Source organism: Natator depressus, chromosome 20 (genome assembly GCF_965152275.1).
Source record: "Natator depressus isolate rNatDep1 chromosome 20, rNatDep2.hap1, whole genome shotgun sequence".
Taxonomy (NCBI): Eukaryota; Metazoa; Chordata; order Testudines; family Cheloniidae; genus Natator; species Natator depressus.
The window spans coordinates 5,331,396-5,352,021 of record NC_134253.1 but is presented as its reverse complement, the minus strand read 5'-3'; the positions used below and the strand labels follow the sequence as shown (position 1 = coordinate 5,352,021).

The following is a 20,626-nucleotide window of genomic DNA, read 5'->3' as shown; positions in this document are numbered from 1 at the left end:
ACCCAAGCCGCTCTTTCTAGCTGTTCCTTCCCTCCCGATGACCCACGCACATGGGTTGCCCCAGGAGAGGATGCTGCAACCCCCCTGTGCAAAGCATGCTGGGAATATCCGAGAGCCAGCGGTACCCACAATCAGCAAGAGACAGGGACGCAGCCCTGCCTGTCTCCAAACCGGCCTGTAGAAGAGCAAAGGCATCAGTCTAGGTGCCCGCTCCATCTCTGCCCAGGCCCATCCTATGTGGGTGGGACCTGATGATTCTGTGTGTGGGGGGGGTGATCCTGGCTGGGGGCAGAGGTTGGAGCCACAGGCCCTGCTATCTCTGCCCTGATAAGGGCTTTATCTTATCACCCCTTCAAGGAGGGTCCAAGGCTCCCATTTCCAGCCTGGATCCCAGAGTGGAAAAACTTCTCCAAGGACTTTACCCCCCTTGCCAATCAGCTGACCGGGCAGGGCCCAGCACAGGGAGGGAGGCAGCCCCATGGGAGGAAGAGGATGGTAGCTCTGGGGCGGCCGCTCTGACCTGGTCCCATTCCCTCCGGAGCCAACATGGAGCAAGCTCAGAGGGCCCCTGGCGGAGCCAGGCAGAGGAAGAGAGAGGGGCGAAGGCAGGTGGAAGAGGAGGAGACTCAGGGGCTGGATGGTGAGGAGCAGGGGCAGAGCGGGGGCGGGGGGATAGGAAGGAGGAGGAAGGGGAGGTGGGGCGCAGTATTTCAGGAGCTCTGGGCAGGCGCCCAAGTATAGACGGGACCTGCCAGGGGCACCAGAGCTGGGCGCGGGAGGGCAGTGCCTGGGTCCAGAGCAGTGACTGCCGAGCATGCAGGTGTCAGGGCTGGAGCAGCCTGGGGCATGTCACTGGTGCCTGGGGCTGGAGCCGCGTGTGCCATGTCACAGCTGTGTGCGGGTGCCTGGTGGTGGCATGTGGCATGTTACAGCCATGTGGGTTGCCCGGTACATTGTGGTGACCATGTGGCATTTCAGACCCCTGTGCCCAGGCCCAGGTAGTGGGTGGGGGTGGGGGTGGGGGTCTGTGTCTTACCTAGCTGGGGTGGACAGGCAGGGAGCTTGCCAGGTGGGGCTGGCAGCTCAGCTGTTTCCCATCATCCTTTTAAGACCTAGCAGCTGCAGCCCTGGGAGCTCCAGGCTCAGGGGGTGGCACCAGCCCATACTGGGGGCTGGCATGTCAATGCCCCACCAGTCCCTGTGAGCCAGCAGGCCGGGCTGGCATCGGACCCCTCCTGCAGCGGTGCCCCCGATGCAGGCTCGGTGGGCTGGTTTCCAGGGGCCCATCCCATCCCACTCCAATTTGCCTCTGTCACAGTACGAGATGGCACCAAGCCGTGGTGGAAATGGGGTGGGGATCCCCAAACCTCCAGGCAAATGGGGCTCTTTCTGGCCCTGCCACGTGGCCATGTGGCAGTGCCGGTTGCGTTGAGTTGTGGGGGCGTCAGGCCCTCAGAGAGCTACCGACCCCTCTGGCTTGGACACGTGGGGCCCCCCATGCACCCCTGGCCCTGACAGGAGCTGGGCTATACGGCACCTCCCCTCCAGGGGGCACCACCCAGCGGGGACACGTGACTGACCCACTGCCCCCTGCTCCCCCCGCCAGGGAACATCGAGCAACAGGACAGTGTCACCAGCCTCATCCAATGGAGGAGACACATGGAGGTAAGGCAGGGCTCCACCTGGGTCTGGGGCGGGCCGGGGGATGGGATGGGGTGGGCATCGGGGGCTAGGTGGATGGTTGCCGGGGAAGGAGCAATGGGCAGGTCCCGTGGGAGAGCCCTTCCCCCCGGGCAGCTTGTCTCCTGCGGGGTAGGGGTGGGGGGGAATCAGGGCTAGAGGAGGACGCTGATGGCTCTGGAGCAGGGCACTGGGAGGAGCAGGTCCCCCCAAGGCCCTGGCACCAGCTGGCAGAGCTGCGGGGGCTGGAGGGAGGCAGCTGGGATGAGGCTGTGAGAAATCGGGGGGACGGGGGAAGCACCTCCCAGGTGCATGCTGGGATACTCCCTGGGGAGGCCAGTCACCACCTCGTTCCTCTGGGGCAGGCGGTGAAGTCGGAGCTGCTGGAGCACATGCAGGGGCAGCTCGGAGACCTGCTGGACAAGGCTGTGGAGGAGGCTGCACGGTCCTACCCGCAGCCCCCCAGGAAGGGCCGGCTGGAGAGAGAGGATAGGTGAGAGCAGGGGGCAGGGGATCCACCCACCCAGCACCCCACTCCCCCCACCCAGCTCTGGGGCTCCTCTCCCTGCCCCAATGCGGCACCACCCTGAGGAGTCCCCTGCTTCGGGGATCCCCTTCCTGGCCGCCAGCCAACCAGGGATTCTCCAACCTAACCCAGACAGGGGTGTCTGGGGTGTGACACGGGGTGCTGGGGGCACTGACATGGCAGCGGTGCTGAAAGCTGGTGACCCCCTCCCTTGCCCAGACACCACCCAGGCCCCCCTGCTGAGTAGTCACTCACAGCCTGGGCCGGTAGCGAGAGTGCTGGACTGGGACTCAGGACACCTGGGTTTTAGTCCCATTCCTGCTGCATGACCGTGGGCAAGTCACTGCCCCCCTCTGTGCCTCAGTTTCCCCTCCTGCCCCTTGTCCAGTTAGCCCGTGAGCCCGTTAGGGTAGAGCCAATGTCGGTGTCACAGGGCCCCAATGGCAGCTGGAACGCCAGCATCTACTGCCCTGTTAACCAGCGCTCTAAGCATCAGACTGGAGACCCCCGCGTGCTGATCCCCCCAGGGAGACACCTTCCGCCCACCCACCTTGCAGCTGGTGGGGATGGTGACCGGCTGCTCTCTACCCTAGAAGTGCAGTGGGTGTGGGAACGTGGCTGTGAAAGCCCCTTCCCCGGTCTGCGGTTGCTGCTTGGTGCCAGTGGACATGAACCTGGCTACTGCAGAAGCCCAGTCCTCTCCGGCTTGAGCTGCAGGAGAATCCCCGTTAGCAATTAGCAGTGTAGGGCCTGTGAAACACAGCTGAGCTCTTCTGGTTCCACCCAGTAGCCGGCAGCTGTGAGCGTGCACCAGCTCATTAGAAAGGGGTGGCCACTACCCTGGGATGGAAGGTGCACGCGGAAAGCAGTACCGATTCGGGGGTGGGGGTTTCTCCCCCGGGTCTAACCCCAATCCCCCCTGGAATCCTTTAGGGGGAGAGGCTCCCTGCTGGAAAAGCGGAAGGTGTTCGTCGACCGGCAGTCACTGCTCGAGTGAGTATGGCCCGGCTTGGCACGGCCTGCGCGTACAGGGGCAGGGAGCTGCACCGAGATGCCCATGTGTGCCAGCCTGATGCCAGGGGCAAGGCAGCAGCACCTGGCAGCTGGGATGGACCAAACCTCCATCCAGAGCCCTGAATGCCCAGCACAGGGCACCTGACAGGATGGGCTCATCCTGGGGCTGCCTCGGGGAGACTTGAAGGCTGCTCAGCGACCCTAGAGGCAACCAAGGAGTAGCTGGGATGAGGGATTGCCCCTCCCACATCCAGAACTGCCCCCCCTCCCCGACATGCCCTGGAATGGCCCCTGTGCTGTCGAATCTTACAGAATGGGAGGTGGGGGAGACAGAGCTGGGGAAGGGGGAGCTGTGTGCGCCCCTAGAGGGGCCCCTTGTGCTGGTGCTGCAGGGCAACCACAAGTTGGGTCATTTAGTCAGGACACCTGGGTTCTCTGCCCGGCTGTGGGAGGGGAATGAGATCTACTGGGTAGAGTGGTGGGGCTGGGAGTCAGCACTCCTGGGTTCCAGTCTCAACTCTGGAAGGGGAGCGGGGTCCAGTGGCTAGAGTTGCGGGGGGCGGGGGGCTGGGAATCAGGAGTCAGATGAGTCTCTTTGCCGCTCTGTGCCTCAGTTTACCCACTTGTAAAACGGGGATGAGGATCTGCCAGCAGCTTTGTTATTGAAGGTTAGAGGAGTCTCCCGCCCCCAGCCAGGAAGAGGCTGTGGACACAGGGAGGGTGGGGCAGTCCCTGCCCTTCCCCTAGTTCTGGGCGGGTAGCATGAGCTCCCTGCCCGGCTCTTTTCCAGCGAGTTGATGGAGGTGGAGCACTTCCGAACCATCTACCACATGTTCATCGCCATGCTCTGCGTCTTCATCGTCAGCACTGCCGCGGTGGACTTCATTGACCAAGGGAGGTATGGCAGGAGGATCCCCGCCTCAACCAATCATGGCCTTTTGTGCCTGGGGGTGTGGCCAAGGGGGGAATCCCTGCCGTGACCAATCACAGCACAGTGCTCCTGGGGATGTGGTAGATCCCCAGGGCCCCACATCCCAGCCTGAGAGATCCCAGCTTGCACTGACGAGCAGAAAGTGGCATTTTCTCCAGCCCCTCCCTCCGCCCACCCCAGGGAGACCCTTCCTCTCTGCCCATTCAGCGATGATAGCAGCAGGGCGGGGTGTGTGGGAGGGGGGTTTAACCACGAGAACATGAGTTGGGCCCCGTCCCCTGCATGGTGAGAATACGCGGCCTGAGGGCTTCCCAAGGGAGCACTGGGAGGAAGCCTGGGGCAGCCTTCGCCGGTGTCCGTAAGAGTTGGGAAGGTCCACAGTGTTTGCCATAGGGCAGTGAAGGTTCACAGTAGGGCTTTAGGGACACGAAGATCCCTAGTGAAGGTTCATGGAGCCATGAACACCCCTAGTGGAATGCCATAGGGCCCTGAGGGTGTGTAGGGCCATGAACACCCCTAGTGGAATGCCATAGGGCCCTGAGGGTGTGTAGGGCCATGAACACCCCTAGTGGAATGCTATAGGGCCCTGAGGGTCTGTAGGGCCATGAGTGTCCCTTGGGCCCATGATGCATGGAGGGTCCATGGTGCAGCTCTGAGTCTTGCGTCGCCCTCCTCTCCCCCTGCAGCTTAATCCTGGACTTTGACCTCTTCATCTTTGCCTTCGAGCATTTCCCCACAGTGCTGGCCACCTGGCTGGTCATGTTCCTCTACACCCTGCTGGTCCCCTACAAAGCCCTGCAGCTGTGGGCTGGCTCCTACCGCACCGTGCGCTTCCCCCGCCTCTTCACTGCCATCCTCTGGGGGGCGCTGCTGGCTTGCCACGCCGCCGTGCTTGGCTTCTACCCCGTCTACACGGTGATCCAGCACCAGCTCCCACTCGCATACAGGTTCATCGTCATCCTTGAGCAGGTGAGTGCCATGGGGCTGGACACAGAGGGGCAGGACCAGGCACAGGCAGGGCAGGAGGGCCCCATGGCTCATGCTGAGCCATGGGGCCCTCCTGCTTGTCCCACTGTAGATGTCTCCAGTTGTCCTGTCCTGCAGTCACCGTCCAGCTGTCCCGAACTCCTGCTTGTCCCACTGTAGATGTCTCCAACCAGATGTTTCTCTTGGCAAATTCCTGGAGTCTCCCTGAGCATCTGGCTCAGCACACAGCCCCACAAAGCTAGGGTCGTCCTATCTTTCTGGATGGGGGCCCAGCTTCCACTGTGGGGTCCACATGGGATGCAGGTAGAAGGGGGAAGATTGGAGCTGTGAGAGGAGCTAGCCAGATTCTCGGTACGGTGTCCATGCATCACTGTCTTCTAGGGAACTGGGGACACCCCCAGCCCTGCTGCAGCTCTGGCTGGCGGTGGGGGGCTGGCTCTCTGGGGACCGGCCAGGTCAGGAGCATGAGCAAAGTTCCCTGTTCCCTCCTCTCCAGATCCGGTTCCTGATGAAAAGCCATTCGTTCCTGCGGGAGGCCGTACCTGGCATCATCCATGCCAAGCCGCCGGACGGTAAGTACTGATCGCAGGACCCCTCTCTGCCGGTACCCAGTGCCAGCCAGGGCCCGGTGCCAGCCAGGGCCCCCCTCTGCCAGGGCCCAGTGCCAGTCAGGGCCCCTCTTTGCCAGGGCCCGGTGCCAGCCAAGGCCCCTTTCTGCCAGTATCCAGTGCCAGTCAGGGCCCCTCTTTGCCAGGGCCCGGTGCCAGCCAAGGCCCCTCTGCCTCTCCCCCAGCACTCCCTGCAGACATTTCCTAGCCACACATTTGGTTTTCTCCTTCCAGGGGAGGTGAAGCTGCCTGCGTTGTCAACATACTTGTATTTTCTGTTCTGCCCCACGCTGATCTACAGAGAGAGCTACCCCAGGTGAGCCTGCTGCATGCCATGGCAGAGGGTGAGGAGGGGCGCCAGGGACATCACTCCTCTGCCAGCTTCCTGAGGGGGGCTGTGCTGAGGACAGAGGGATCCATACCTGGGGGCAGCCCCACTCCTCCCAGGCTTGACCTGCTTCCCATGAGTGTGCTGGGTCTGTGAGCAAGTGGGAGGGATGGATGGGGGGGCATAGTCTGAAGCTCCAGCCACTGACCGACTCCCTTCCCCCAGGACCCCTTACGTCCGGTGGAAATACGTCGCTCAGAACTTCGCCAAGGTGAGAACGGCTGCTTTCCCCTGAAATCGTTTCCTAGTGTTCGAGGCCAGAAGGGGCCCTGACCTTCCGGTCTGACCCCCTGGCTAACCCAGGCCGTTGCGTTTCGCCCAGATATCCTTGCGGGGTGCCCAGTCGGGCTACAGCACTTCAGTCCTCGGGGGAGCTGAACTGGTGTGTGCCGCTGGCAAAGAACAGGAGAGACTGTGGTGTCACCAATGCCCGAGGCCCCCAGTGACCGGGAGTTGATTAGGGGAGACGTTCCCAGCAGGCGAGCCGTGCCCCATGCTGCAGAGAAAGTCGAAAACCCCCGAAGGGCCTTCCCAGCCCTGATCCATCGATCAGTTAGACCCTGAGCATGTAAGGGATGATCTACGCCAGGGGTGGGCAAACTACGGCCCGTGGGCCAGATCTGGACCCTCAGGGCTTTGGATCTGGCCCGCGGGATTGCCACCCCCTGGCGCCGCTCCCAGAAACCGCTGGCCCCCGGTGTGTGTCAGGGGGGGGAAGGGGCGGGCAGAGGGCTCTGTGCGCTGCCCTCGCCTCCAGGCACCGCCCCCTGCAGCTCCCATTGGCCGGGAATGGGGAACCGCGGCCAATGGGAGCTTCAGAGGAGGTACCCACAGGCAAGGGCAGCGTGCAGAGCCCTCTCCCCCCCCGTCTCCCCCAGGGGCCGCAGGGAAGTGGTGCCGGCCGCGGGGCCAGGCAAGGCAGGCAGGGAGCCTGCCCTGGCACCGGTGCACGCCGCTGCCACCTCGAAGCCGCTCCAGGTAAGCGGCGCCAGGCCAGAGCCCGAACCCCTCTTGCACCCCGCATCCCAACTCCCTGTCCTGAGCCCCCTGCAGCACCTCAACCCCCTTCAGCACCCTGCACCCCTCCTGCACCCCAACCCCCTGCCCTGAGCCCCCTGCTGCACCCTGCACCCCTCCTGCACCCCAACCCCCTGCCCTGAGCCCCCTGCTGCACCCCGCACCCCTCCTGCACCCCAACCCCCTGCCCTGAGCCCTCTGCTGCACCTCAACCCCCTGCAGCACCCCGCACCCTTCCTGCAGCCCAACCCCCTGCCCTGAGCCCGCTGCTGCACCCCGCACCCCTCCTGCACCCCAACCTCCTGCCCTGAGCCCCCTGCAGCACCCCGCACCCCTCCTGCACCCCAACCCCCTGCCCTGAGCCCTCTGCTGCACCTCAACCCCCTGCTGCACCCCGCACCCCTCCTGCACCCCAAACCCCTGCCCTGAGCCTCCTGCCGCACCTCAACCCCCTGCAGCACCCCGCACCCCTCCTGCACCCCAACCCCCTGCCCTGAGCCCTCTGCTGCACCCCGCACCCCTCCTGCACCCCAACCCCCTGCCCTGAGCCCTCTGCTGCACCTCAACCCCCTGCTGCACCCCGCACCCCTCCTGCACCCCCCCCTGCCCTGAGCCCTCTGCTGCACCCCGCACCCCTCCTGCACCCCAACCCCCTACCCTGAGCCCTCTGCTGCACCTCAACCCCCTGCTGCACCCTGCACCCCTCCTGCACCCAACCCCCTGCCCTGAGCCCCCTGCAGCACCTCAACCCCCTGCTGCACCCCGCACCCCTCCTGCACCCCAAACCCCTGCCCTGAGCCTCCTGCCGCACCTCAACCCCCTGCAGCACCCCACACCCCTCCTGCACCCCAACCCCCTGCCCTGAGCCCCCGCTGCACCCCGCACCCCTCCTGCACCCCAACCCCCTGCCCTGAGCCCCCTGCTGCACCCCGCACCCCTCCTGCACCCCAACCCCCTGCCCTGAGCCCCCTGCTGCACCCCGCACCCCTCCTGCACCCCAACCCCCTGCCCTGAGCCCCCTGCTGCACCCCGCACCCCTCCTGCACCCCAACCCCCTGCCCTGAGCCCTCTGCTGCACCCCGCACCCCTCCTGCACCCCAACCCCCTGCCCTGAGCCCTCTGCTGCACCTCAACCCCCTGCTGCACCCCGCACCCCTCCTGCACCCAACCCCCTGCCCTGAGCTCCCTGCTGCACCCCGCATCTCTCCTGCACCCCAACCTCCTGCCCTGAGCCCTCTGCTGCACCCCGCACCCCTCCTGCACCCCAACCTCCTGCCCTGAGCCCCCTGCCGCACCCCTCCTGTACCCCAACCCCCTGCCCAGAGCCCCCTGCAGCACCTCAACCCCCTGCAGCACCCTGCACCCCTCCTGCACCCCAACCCCCTATCCTGAGCCCTCTGCCTCACCCCTCCTGCACCCCAACCCCCTGCCCTGAGCCCTCTGCCGCACCCCTCCTGCACCCCAACCCCCTGCCCTGAGCCCCCTGCTGCACCTCACACCCCTCCTGTACCCCAACTGCCTGCCCTGAGCCCCCTCCCTGCACTCCTGCCCTGAGCCCGCTCTTGCACTCTGCACGCCCTCCTGCACCCCAACCCCCTTCCCTGAGCCCCCTCATACTCTGCGCCCTTCCTCTGCCCCAACCCCTTGCCCTGAGCCCCTTCCTGCACACTGGACCCCCTCCTACTCCCTGCACTCTCTCCTGCACCCCAACCGCCTGCCCCAGCCCTGCATGCAATTTCCCCTGGCCCAAAAGTTTGCCACCCCGATCTACGCTGGCATCAGCATCGCTACCTCTCAGGGGTCAAATCCACACCCTGGAAAGACGCAGCTATGCCAGGCTAACCCTCGGAAGAATTCTTCCGTCCACCTAGCTACCGCCTCTTGGGGAAGTAGATTAGCTACGTGGCTACACTGAAGCGCCGTAGCAAGGGACTGCATTTTAAGAGTAGACACGGCCTTCCCACCAGGCAGGAATCTAAAGAGAGGGAAACCGTTGCTCAGCCCTCTTCCAGAGTGGGCCGTGCGTGATGCCAGCTGGCAGAGGGGAAGGATGGCTGTGTGGTTTCAATCCCCTCCTGCCCTGTGACACACTCCCTCTGACCCCAGGCGAGTCATTCAGTCCCTCGGTGCCTCAGTTTCCCATCTGCAAAATGAGGATGATTGACGTTTCCCAGCAAACTTGTTTTTCGCTGGAAAATTGGGCTGGGCAGGGGTTGTCAAAACCTTTTCCGGAAGAAGTGTCTGCTTCCTGCTGAGAGTTTTGACTTGGGCGGGGGGGAGAGGGTGTCAAAAAATGCCGGAAAGCGGAAATGTTTTGGTGGAAAATTGTCGATATTCAAAGTTCCAACGAAAGACTGAAATTGGACTCCGGGGGAATAAAAAAACCCAGCCTCTAGCGCTTGTGGTTGCAAAAAGCCCACGTGGCCTGAGCGCGAGCGGCGCGGAGACATCTGCCTGAGTCTGCAGAGAGCCCAAGGCAATCGCTCAGGGAGGTGTGAACGGCGCCAGGCCTCTCAACTCCACTGCCCAGTGACAAGCATTTCAGTCTCCCTGTGGGAAGCTTCTGGGAGGAGCTGGAGCGGGGTGTGTCCCCAGCTCTAACCCTGCACCCCAGCAGAGCGTGCTCGTTCCAGGGGCCCGGGGAGCAGCATCCCTGACTGGGTCCCCCTGGCAGTTCCTGGGCTGCCTCTTCTATAGTTATTTCATCCTGGAGCGCCTCTGCATCCCCGTCTTCACCAACATGAGCAAGCAGCCCTTCAGCATCAAGATGCTGGTGCTGTCCATCTTCAACGCCACGCTTCCAGGTACACGGCCCCCGCCACTCCCCTCCTTGGGTGGGGCTGGGGAGAGGGGGCAGCGCTGTGCAGAGCTGGGAGGGGCCACGTGGGGCTGGGTGCGTGGGGGGACTGTGGGAGGAGGGGTCATATGGGACTGGGGGTGTGATAATTGCTGTAACTAACCAGCAGGCCAGGGTAGCTGGCCTGGGTGGCAGTGCCCCCTAAGGGTCGGGGCAATCCCGCTGTGGAGCAGCGGGCGTGGAGGTTGGCGAGGCTGCGGCGACGGGAATTGGCAAGCGGTCCCAGGGCGTGATGGGGGGAGGAGGCCCCGGAGGTAACAGACTGCATTGGGGCGGGGGGCAGAGACCAGGCGCACCTGCCCCAGCACGGAGCCGTCCGGCCCAACCCAGGCCAGACGCCCCCTCTCGCCACTGCAGGGACCTTCCTGCTGCTCCTGTCGTTTTTCGCTTTCCTGCACTGCTGGCTCAATGCCTTTGCCGAGATGCTGCGCTTTGCGGACCGGACCTTCTACAAGGTGAGCTGGGGGAGGGTGGGGAGGACCCTCTGGGGCCAGCCCTGCCGCCACCCACCCTGATGTGGGACCCATAGAAAGACCGAGGGCCTCTTCTCCCCACACCCCTGAAATTCTCAGCCAGGGGGCCCTGTGCCAGGGCTCTGCCTGCCCCCTGTTGGGGGCTCCTGAGCTGGCTTGCAGTGCCCAGGCCCAGCTGGGCTCCCCTGTGCCACGGAGCTGGGTGGGGAAGGGGTGGCCGCTCTGTCTGAGAGCTACAAGATGGGCAGAGGGCACTACCAGGGGAGCGGAGCTGCAGGGGCTGGGGGACACCAAAGCTCCAGGGCCACGTGGGCACCACGGGTGCTGCAGATGGGCGTGCATACGCGGGTGGGCGCTGCAGCACACTCGGCCCGGGTTCACTCCCGTCTCTCCCTCCTCCCTCTCCCTGCATGCGTGCCCAGGACTGGTGGAACTCCACGTCCTTCGCCACCTACTACCGGACGTGGAACGTGGTGGTTCACGACTGGCTTTACTACTACGTCTACCAGGACCTGTTCTGGGTACGTGGCCCTGGTGCCGGTCGGACATGGTGGCCGTCCCTGCGGCACCTGGCAGGGGTGCGGGTGGCGCTTGGAGCCTTGTTCGGTCAGGGGGCTCTGCAGATGACCATATCCCAGCTCCGGCTCCCTGGCCCAGGCCAGCGGCCCTGGTGGAGGGGGCGCTCGCCAGCCCAGGCAGTGAGGATGATGCCCTTGGACTCAATGAAACGGGAATTGCTGATGACGCAAGGGGGCTTTGGGCTCTGAAAGGATCCTCGTTGCTCTCCGTCCAGCTCAGCCAGAGATGGTCCTGGGCTGGGGAGGTAGATGCAGGGAGGGGACACAGTGGGGCTCCCTCCTCTGGATCCAGCTCCCTGCTGCGGGGTGGTCTCATGCAGAGGAAAGGATCTATGCCAGGGTGGTGCGGAGCTGGGGGAAGGACAAGGAGGGAGGGTCTCACCATAAGGGTGGCGTGGCACTAGACACATTCCTGGCAGGGCAAGGGTTAGTAATGGGATGGGCCATCGGCCTGCGGGGAGCTGGGGTCTGGGACCTTGCTCCTTGTGGCTCCTTGGTTCAGTGCCTTCTCCCTGCCTTCCAGCTCTTCAGAGGGAGGTCCCGGGTCGCAGCCATGCTGTCAGTCTTCATCATGTCTGCCATCGTCCACGAATACGTCATCACCCTCTGCTTTGGCTTCTTCTACCCTGTCATGTTCACCCTCTTTGCCATCATTGGAGGTGAGCGCCGCCTAGTGCCCAGCTTCTTGGTCCCCATGGCGAAAAGGGGGCAAATGGAGAGCGCCTTAGCCAGCCCCACGCCAGCCCACAGTAGTGGCCAATGAAGCGTAGATGGGAGAGGATTGATTGGGTCTCGGCCCAGTTCACACGGCTACGGGGTCACTCAGCAGAGACGGGGGGACCCCAGTGGGGTGGGGACAGGAGGCGCGTGGGATGGGGCAGTCACTGCCCGGCCTCCCCCTTGGCTCTCCCCTCAGTGATCTTCAACTTCCTGCTGAACGACAAGCGGAAGAGCCCGATCTGGAACGTCATCATGTGGACCTGCCTCTTCATCGGCCAGGGCATCCAGGTGTGCTTGTACTGCCAGGAGTGGTACGCCCAGATCCACTGCCCGCTCGAGCAGGTGAGGGCACCCGGCCCAGAGGCTGGTCTCGGTCACAGGGGGCAGATCTCACCTGGCTGCCGTGCCAGACACCCCCGGCCTCGTCGCGGGTCACTTATCTCCCTAGAGTACTAGGGTCCCCTTCTCCTCTAGGCCCCTGGGTCACAGCCTGTCACTCTCGCCCAGCAGCGAGGGGTGCTGGCCCTCCCTGCTAGGCTGTGCCCACGCCTCAGGCCTCTCCCTCTGGCTCAGTCAGTTGGTAGCGTCCCCCTCCCTCTGGCCTGGCCCCAAGTCCATTACCCCCCAGGGCAGCGAGGGCCCAGTTCTGTCACTAACTGGATTTCCGGGGGGGGTTTTCAACAGAAGACGTTCTGGGGGCTGGTGACGCCACGCTCCTGGTCCTGCCGCAGCTAGGGGCCCCTCTGGATGCCGTCTTCCCCATCGCACCAGGAGGACGCTCAGCTGTACCCAGGCCTGCCGGACACCCCAGCTACTGAGAGCTCCTGCTGCCAGGATGCATGGAGGAGCTGCACGTGCCCGTCTCCGCCCCTTTGGCTCCTTTCTTGCTCAGCATGTCCCAAGTGGATCGGGCTGGATCACGTTTCCCCCGCGAGGCCGGCCTTCTGTCGCTTCCCCAGGGAGGCTTTGGGCAAGAGGGCATTGCCAGTGAGCCTGGCTCTCTGGAGAGACCTGGGGTGGGGTGAGGAGCAGCTGCCAACCCAGCCATGCACCAGCGAGCTACACTGGACATTCTTGTACTGAGACAGCCCTGTGCAGTCTGTGGACGGGCCAGAGTAACAGCAGGGGCCGTCCCATGCCTCAGCCCTGGGTTCACGCCTGGCAGCTGGACTGTCTTTTCCATCCACTCCCATGGGGGAAAAGGCCACACTAGAATTCTGCACACACACACACAAACGTGCCTGGTTCAACAGGTTACTGCTCCACCTCTGGATAAGACCCAGACTCTGGCATTGTCTCAATCATTGGGTGTCGATCCCGACACCAGGCACGGTTCCTCCATTCACACTCCCCCACCCCCCCAGGCCATTGACACAATCCTCTAGGCCAGCAGGTTAATTGACAGGGCAGCGCAGCACTTGGGGTAGATCAAGGGGTTTGTGAGCACAAAACCACATCTGCACATCTGCACCATGAAAGGACAGAGCCCAGCCCTTTGGCTTCACTAACAGGGCAAGCTGCCATGAACTCCAGCCCCAGCTGGCTGCCAGTTGGGACCTGTCTGCCTAGGGTGGCACCTCCTACTGAGCAGGGTACAGTTTTAGCACTACTGTACCTGTGCAGTGCATCAGGGGGACCCTGCGGCCATCGGCTCACTCACGGGGCCAGGCTTTGCTCCCAGCCATGCCGCTCCAGGGACATTGTCCCAGGAGAACGGTGTCCAGTAGGAGTGTGGACTCCTTTATTGGTATTGCCTTATACCAGCATAGCTACTTCCCCTTGCAGTGTGGCTGAGTGGATTGAGGGTTGACGCAGGCCTCAGAAGACCTGGGTTCTGATTCCCAGCTCTACCACTGGGTGACCTTGAGCAAGTCACTTAGCCTTCCTGTGCCTCAGTTTCCCCATCTGTAAAACAGGGATAACGATAGGGCTCTCCTTTGTAAAGCACTTGAAGAACTACTGATGAAAAGTGCTCTATAAAAGCTGGATATTATTATAGGCATTCTTATACCAATATAACTGCATCCACACCAGGGAGAGAGTCTGTGCTGCTTTAACTATATGGGTATAGCCAAAACGGTACAACTTTTGCTTGTCAACAAAGATAAGCTGTTTATGAATGGGGTGGGTAGGGAGAGAGAGAACGTGTGTGTCAGTCGTATTAATATTGATAGCAGAACTGATCAAATTGTTTCCATTAAAGTATTTTCAATGAGAAGTAGCTTTTTGAACCATGCAAACAATTTTGGTGGACATTTTACTTTGCAAATTTTTCAATCTTTCATCAATTTGAAATACTTTTTTGTCTGTTTCCTCTCCCCCACTTTCTCTCTCTTTCCCAACCCCCATTTCCTTCCTTTCAGAGAGGAGAACAGAGGGGGAAAGAACACTAAACATGCGTGTTTCATTGCAAAAATCCAATGTTTCCACAAAATATTTTGAAACAAAGTGAAAAAAAAGTTTCATTTCCTTCTGAATTTCTCGCAGGAAATGCTCAGTGATTGGCGAGCAGCCCTAACAAACGGCGATGGTTTCTATTTGAAAAATAAGAGTTTGTGGGGCAAATTTCCACCCATCTAGCAAGCCAGATGCCTCGTCCCTGTAGTAAGAATTCCCCCATAAAGGGAGCGACGTGACATGAATTAAAAGCACAACGTCAAGACAGCATCTTTGCAGGGTTGATGTAGCCATGTTGGTCCCAGAATATGCGAGACACAAGGTGGGTGAAGCAATCTTTTACTGGACCAACTTCTGTTGGTGGAAGAGACACGCTTTCAAGCTCCACAGAGCTCTTCTTCAGGGACATGTAGATCTCCTGCAGCATTTTTCAGAGGAGCAGCCGTGTAAGTCTGTATCCCCAAAAAGAACAGGAGGACTTGTGGCACCTTAGAGACGAACACATTTATTTGAGCATAAGCTTTCGTGAGCCACAGCTCACTTCCTCAGACACGCATCCCATGAAGTGAGCTGTAGCTCACGAAAGCTGATGCTCAAATAAACTGGTTAGTCTCTACGGTGCCACAAGTCCTCCTGTTCTTTTTGCTGCATTTTTGTAAATTGTCTATAGGTTTCAGAGTGGTAGGTGCACAAGTACTCCTCCTTGTCTCAGACTGGGACTCGCTGCCTGCCCGATACCCTATCAACAGCCGCCCTTCCCTGCCCAGCCCTGCTCGGGTGGGAGAGTCGGGACGCTCTGATGGGGGGAGTGGGGTCAAACCGTGCCTCAGTTTCCCCAGCTGCCGGACAGAGGGGTGACAGGACTGCTTGAGCTCTGGTGGGGGCGGGAAGGAGCCATTCCTCCCCGCCTGTAAAGGGCGTCGAGCTCTGCCAGGGGGATAATGCGATCCATGCAGTCCGGACCCCGCGGAAGTTCAGAGACCCCCGCCGGGGCAGGGGGCCCACGGGCCGGTTGGCTGGGAGCCCCAGGGACACCGCCAGGGCGGCTGCGAGGGACCAAGGCACCCTCCGCTCCTCAGCCCCGGCCCCGCGGGGCGGCTCCAGGCCCCCTGCCAGCCCCCAGCGCCACCGCCAGGGCTGCGACCCGGGCGTCCCCGGAGTGGGCGGGGCGGATCCGGGGTTCCGCGCGCATGCGCGCGAGGAGCCAGGCTGGGGTGGGGCTGCTTCCGCTTCCTCCTTTTATTTATTTATTTCCTGCTGCCGCCGCGCGCCCCGCGCCCGGCTCCCGGAAAGGGTTCGGACCCCCCCCGCGCGCGCGCAGAGTGAGGAGGACGCCGAGCGCGCGCGCGCTGCGCCGCGATGGGGATGACGTCATCCCACCTCGCGCTGCGGAAGGCGCGGAGCGGAGCCGGCCTCCGCCCTAGAGCGGCTCCGAGGTGGGTCGGAACCGGAACCGGAACCGGGGGCTGCGATTTCTTCACGCCCCCGGAAGCTAACGGCCCCCGGGGCCTCCCCAGCCGGGAGGGGCGGGAGTAGCTGGAAGAGCGTCCGCGTCTCGGGGCGGGGGAGGCGCCATCGGGGGGCGCTGGGACAGTTTGTAACCGGGGGGGGGCTGAGGGCCACGGGGCCAGACTGTAAACCCTGGGTAGGATGGGGACCCACCCGGCAGGCCCGGGGGGAGGGGCGGCCCCCCGGCTCCGGCCCCCCTGGGTGCCCTGTGTCGGGGGGCTCAGGGCAGCCTAGGAGTGTCCCCGACACAAAGTGCCACCCGCCCGTGGGGCGAACTGGGCCCCTGGCTGGCTTCCCAGCTGGGGAGGCCTGGGCTGAGTGGGAGCGAGGCGGGAGGGCTGGGGCTCCTGGCTCTGGGGTGCAGCACATTGGTCGTGGTGTCTGAGTGTGTGTGTGGGGACAGCCAGGGCTCCGCTACCCGTCTTGCCCCATTGGGAGCGGCCTTTAGCCCTGTCACGCTACCTCCTTCCACCCCTGAAATACCCATTTCCCCAACGCCCTCTTTCCCCCCCAAAATCGTGTTACCACTGAGAGCAGATGCCACCCAGGGAAAACCAGGCGGCTCCGGATTTCCACACTGAATAATCTTCCAGGGCCCCATCGCGCCAGGCGCTGCACAGACAGGCCGTGCCCCGAAGAGCTTGCAGTCTAAACAGACAAAGGTGGGGAAGGGAAACTGAGGCATATAGCAGGCCATGTGACTTGCTCAAGGTCACCAGCAGAGCTGGGAATAGAACCCAGATGTCCTGAGTCCTAGCCACGCTGTCTGTCTGCAAGACCCTGGTGCTGTTTTGCAGAAAAGGGCATTTCTCACCGAAACCTGCAGAACTCACTAGCTTTGGGAGCGGCCAGGGGCTGCAGGGTGGGCGTGCTGCTGAGACAGCAGGGAGCTTTTGGGGTAGGCTGGGGAAACCCTCTGTGCTGTGAGGTGACCCTTCCCTGCTCAGCCCAGCTGCCTGGGCACTGGGGCCTCCCCTCAGAAACACTTGGGTTCTGTGGTTCAACAGCCAGCGAATCCTGGAGATCAGAGGAATTTTGAAAGGGGGACCCCAGAGTCTAAGGGATGGAGTGAGGAGGGGGCATTCAGAGAGCAGGTCCCCTGAAGAGGCTGAACAGAGGCTTTTCCACCCAGTCACCCCAAATCACCTGGCTGCTTTGTTTTGAGGCCCTGCAGGTCTGCCTTTCGGGGGGCTCCAGGGTGAGGTGCCAGGATGGAGATGGGTGAGCAGGTGCTGCACATCCTGGAGGATCTGAGAGAGGAGGAGTTCAAGAAGTTCAACTTTTACCTGCTCCATGGGGGCACGGCTCCCCGCATACGCCGCGGGAAGCTGGACGGCGCCTCCCGCATCCAGGTGGCTGAGCTGCTGATGCAGACATACCCCCAGGAAGCGCTAGACATCACCAACCAGGTGCTGTGCAATATCCCAAGGCTGGACCTGGTCCAGGGCCACCAGCTCCAGACAGGAGGAGATGCTGGGAACAGTGGCGATGACGCAAATCGCAGTGAGGCTGTGAATAGCAGCGCCAGGGCAAGTGAGCCGCAGGCCTATGGTAAGGAGCACAGCCACAGAGCAGGGTGGTTCAGTGACAGGCGTGGAGAGCTCCCAGCTTCTTTGTTCCCAGCCTCTCCCAGCAGGGGGCACTGTAGGGGAAAGGCAGCAGCCCGAGCTCCAATGATGTGGAAAATAGGAGTGGCCCTGAATACCAAGTGGCTTGCTTTAATTTAAATAGTAGTAAGAACTAAAGGGTCCGTGAGGCAGCCTCTAAAATTAGTAAGGGGGCCTAGTCCCCTCTGAAGACCCCTGTAATTTGAGCACTGGCTGTGGGTGACACATCCGGCTACTCCAGCTCTGGCATCTCCCAGCCGGGGGTGCTGTAGGGAGTGGGGCAGGAGCACTGGCTGTTGAGGAAGCTCCTGGCTACTCCAGTCCCAGCCTCACCCACTGGGGGCACTGTAGACAGCAGAACAGGAGCACTGGTTATGCCAGCCCCAGCCTCTCCTGGCTGACTCTTCTCCCCTCTTTCCCAGAGAGGCAGAGTCTGGTTTCAGAGCAGCAGCTGATGCAGCTGGCAGGGAAAATGGGCAAGTCCTGGAAGCAGATCGGCATCGAGTTTCTGGGACTGGAGAATCACTGTCTGGAGCAGATCGAGGAGAACAATCCCGGCAACACCAAACTGCGAGCTTTCAGCATGTTCTTGGAGTGGAGGAAAAGAGCGAGGCAGGAGGCCACTGTCATCTGCCTTCTCTCCATCCTCTCCCAGGACGGGGTGCCCCTCCAGCCTGAGGACCTCGACTGCCTCCGGGACACAGGCAGGGCCTAAGGAGATCTGGGGGGCTTAGTCCAGGGCAGCGGTTCTCAACCAAGGGTCCGTGAGCAGGGCCAGTGTTAGCCACTCTGGGGCCCAGGGCAGGAAGCCGAAGCCCTGCTGTGCAGGGCTGAAGCCTGGGGCCCTGAGCCCCGCCTCCGGGGCTGAAGCCGAAGTCTGAGCAATGTAGGTTGGTGTGGGACCCTGGGAAGTTGCCCTGCTTACTACCTTCTAATGCCAGCCTTGGCTTTTATATGCAGAAAAACAGTTGTGGCCCTGGTGGGCCATGGAGTTTTTATAACATTGGGGGGGTGGGGGGGCATTCAGAAAGAAAAAGGTTGAGAACCCCTGGTCCAGGGGATGGAGTGGCCTTGACAGTGGCGCTTTAGTTTTGGGGTGTCTGATTTAAGACCCCCCAGGGCCTGGCTTGCAGAGAGGCCGAGCACCCACCACTCCCATTGATCTTAGCTGGAGTGGAGGGTGCTCGGAAACCAGGCCATGGGTGGCACCGAGGAATCAGTGGCCACTTTGGAAAATGCTGGCCTCTGTCCTGCCCCATGCCTCAGTTTACCTACATGTGCAGTGGGGAAAACATGGCCAGATTCTCCAAAGAGCTCAGTGTCTAGCAGCTCCCATTACTTTACCCCAGCCAGGGAGGCCCTTGAGGCGGGGGGTTGATCAGGGTGCCAGATGTACCTCCTTTAAAGCCACTTTCACTGCCAGCAGCCTCAAGTGCCACTGAGTCAGGCCCCATATATGTGTCTGGCTGCTTCCCCCATCTAGCCTGCCACCAATTGCTAGCTGGGGTGGGTCAGTCCAAGCAGGGGGCCCAGGATAGCCCCAGGGAATGGATCCAGGAGTGGGGGCAGATAAAGGGGGAGGAGACACCTGTGATCTGGGACAGCTATAAAGTGGGAGACCCTTTGCCTACTCACAGGCACAGGTTGAAGAAGAACCTGGGGGATCCACTCCCCCGATCTCTCCTTGGGGTCTCGTCTAGGCAGCTCTTTTTTAAAGACCGTTTTTACCAAGAAGCACAATTGAAGCCTTTTTATACTTGCAAAGAAATAAACTTTCTCAAAGCCAGCACAGCTCAGGCCCTGCTTCTCACTGATTATAATCACAGCACAACCCCACATGGTTGGATTTCATCCCAGCCCCGATGCAGAGCCCTGCAAGAGGGGCAGGAAGCTGTCTTGCTCTGGGGCCACTTGGCTCCGCTGCTAGCCAGGACAGACTAATAATAGCTAGAGCTCTGCAGCGGGACTGGGATCCCGCAGGACCCACTGTCATCACAGCGGGAGCAGGTAAAATGTACTTTGTTGCAGATGGGATTGGGTGGGCAAAAAAAACAGACTGCGGTAATTTGCGGGAAAACAAAATGCAAGTTTAGCTGCACCTGCTGTTCAAATTGACCACCTTATCGATCACTTAGCTTGAGCCTTCTTTAAAAATTTCTTTCTATCAAAAACCTAGAGCGGTGAGCAGTGTTGCCACTAAATGTTTTTCAGAAAGCAAGAGTAATCCTGATCTATACATAACTTGAATGGTTTGTTTCAAATTTCCCAAACCGGTGCTAGCACGGTGTAAAACATTCCAGTTTCTTTAAACAACTTTTTATCATTAAAAAAAAATCTGCATCTTTTAAGAGAGAGTGTTGGTGTAATTTGTTTTGACGTGATATGCGATCTACATGACAGCAGTGTGTCATAAATAGAATTTCAGCAATGTAAAGCAAGCTTTTTTTTTTTAAATAAAGGTTTTGATACCTCAATTTAAGCGAGGGATAGAAAGAGATTTGATGTCTATTATTCTAGGAGTTAAAGTATTATTTTTATATGGTTTAAGCAAATTTTGTTTTATTCTTTTAGTGGTAAAAATTGTCTGAATTCCATTTTTATATATGATATATTAACCGACGGTTGTGTTTTGTTAATAGGCTGGGGGAGTCTGTCTCTCTCTTGTGGGATTTGCGGGACCTAAAGTTTTTGTGGGCGGGAGCTGGGGGGAGTGGGTATTGCGGGGCGGGATTTAAAAAATAGTCCAATACAGGGCTCTGCTGTTAGGTTTATGCTGTATATGGTCCCTATTGGCCTTATGGCAGCTGGGGAATAGCCAGGAGGCTGGGCTACTGTGGCCACACCCCCTCCCACTATTGGGACGTCCCCCTGCCTGCCACAACAGGGCATGTTGTGGGGTTGGGGTGCAGAGCCAGCTCTGTGCCCGTGGGGAACGCACTGTGTGCTGGTGGTATCCCTTGGGCAAGGGAGGTCCTCCTGATTTGCAGCCAGTTTGCACAAGCATTGCTGCAGCAAAGCCACTTCACTAGGCCAGCACGGGCCGAGTTGGGCCCTGCATTGGGAGTGGTGCGGGTCCGTTCGCTGCCTCTATGCCCAATACCAAAGCAGGAACATGAGCAGCTCCTGGCTCCTGTCCAAGAGAGCAGCCCCAGTGGCCTTGTCTGAGCTGGGCTCCAAGGGGGGAGCGCTAGCAAATGCCGGCTCTCCGCCTGTTCTAAATGCCCAGTGGTGATGAGGCCTTGAGCCACGTCAAAGCCGCTGTTCCCCCACTTCAGCGTGTTAAAATGCCAGGATGAACCTGCTGGCTCCGAGCTGAATGTGGGCACCAGCCAGT

General features: G+C 61.0%; 2 protein-coding genes across 5 annotated transcripts; both read left to right on the top strand.

Moving 5' to 3' along the window:
- The first annotated feature begins 464 nt into the window (after positions 1-464).
- On the top strand, positions 465-13,241 carry SOAT2 (sterol O-acyltransferase 2). The gene is made up of 15 exons (XM_074935027.1): positions 465-640; positions 1,607-1,665; positions 2,046-2,173; positions 3,140-3,199; positions 4,011-4,118; positions 4,838-5,120; positions 5,635-5,710; positions 5,981-6,062; positions 6,300-6,345; positions 9,826-9,955; positions 10,366-10,463; positions 10,904-11,002; positions 11,583-11,718; positions 11,976-12,121; positions 12,464-13,241. The coding sequence occupies exons 1-15, from the start codon at positions 547-549 to the stop codon at positions 12,512-12,514; spliced, it is 1,596 nt and encodes a 531-aa protein (XP_074791128.1). The 5' UTR covers positions 465-546; the 3' UTR covers positions 12,515-13,241.
- Positions 13,242-15,493: 2,252 nt separating this feature from the next.
- Positions 15,494-19,773, top strand: LOC141975054 (uncharacterized). 4 transcript variants are annotated; one of them, XM_074935218.1, is made up of 3 exons: positions 15,494-15,612; positions 16,860-17,236; positions 17,715-19,773. In XM_074935218.1, the coding sequence occupies exons 2-3, from the start codon at positions 16,897-16,899 to the stop codon at positions 18,005-18,007; spliced, it is 633 nt and encodes a 210-aa protein (XP_074791319.1). In that variant the 5' UTR covers positions 15,494-15,612; positions 16,860-16,896; the 3' UTR covers positions 18,008-19,773. The 4 variants fall into 4 exon arrangements, with proteins under 4 accessions (XP_074791319.1, XP_074791320.1, XP_074791322.1 ...); XM_074935219.1 differs by having other exon boundaries at positions 15,504-15,612; positions 16,851-17,236; XM_074935221.1 differs by lacking the exon at positions 15,494-15,612 and adding an exon at positions 15,889-16,347 and having other exon boundaries at positions 16,851-17,236.
- Positions 19,774-20,626: the final 853 nt, after the last annotated feature.

Bases quoted from the DNA above. Each gene is read 5' to 3' on its own strand.
- SOAT2 (XM_074935027.1), top strand. From the start codon at position 547: ATGGAGCAAGCTCAGAGGGCCCCTGGCGGAGCCAGGCAGAGGAAGAGA. The intron at 2,174-3,139 runs GTGAGAGCAGGG...GGAATCCTTTAG, and splicing joins CGGCTGGAGAGAGAGGATAG to GGGGAGAGGCTCCCTGCTGG. The intron at 3,200-4,010 runs GTGAGTATGGCC...GCTCTTTTCCAG, and splicing joins GACCGGCAGTCACTGCTCGA to CGAGTTGATGGAGGTGGAGC.
- LOC141975054 (XM_074935218.1), top strand. From the start codon at position 16,897: ATGGAGATGGGTGAGCAGGTGCTGCACATCCTGGAGGATCTGAGAGAG. The intron at 17,237-17,714 runs GTAAGGAGCACA...CCTCTTTCCCAG, and splicing joins AAGTGAGCCGCAGGCCTATG to AGAGGCAGAGTCTGGTTTCA.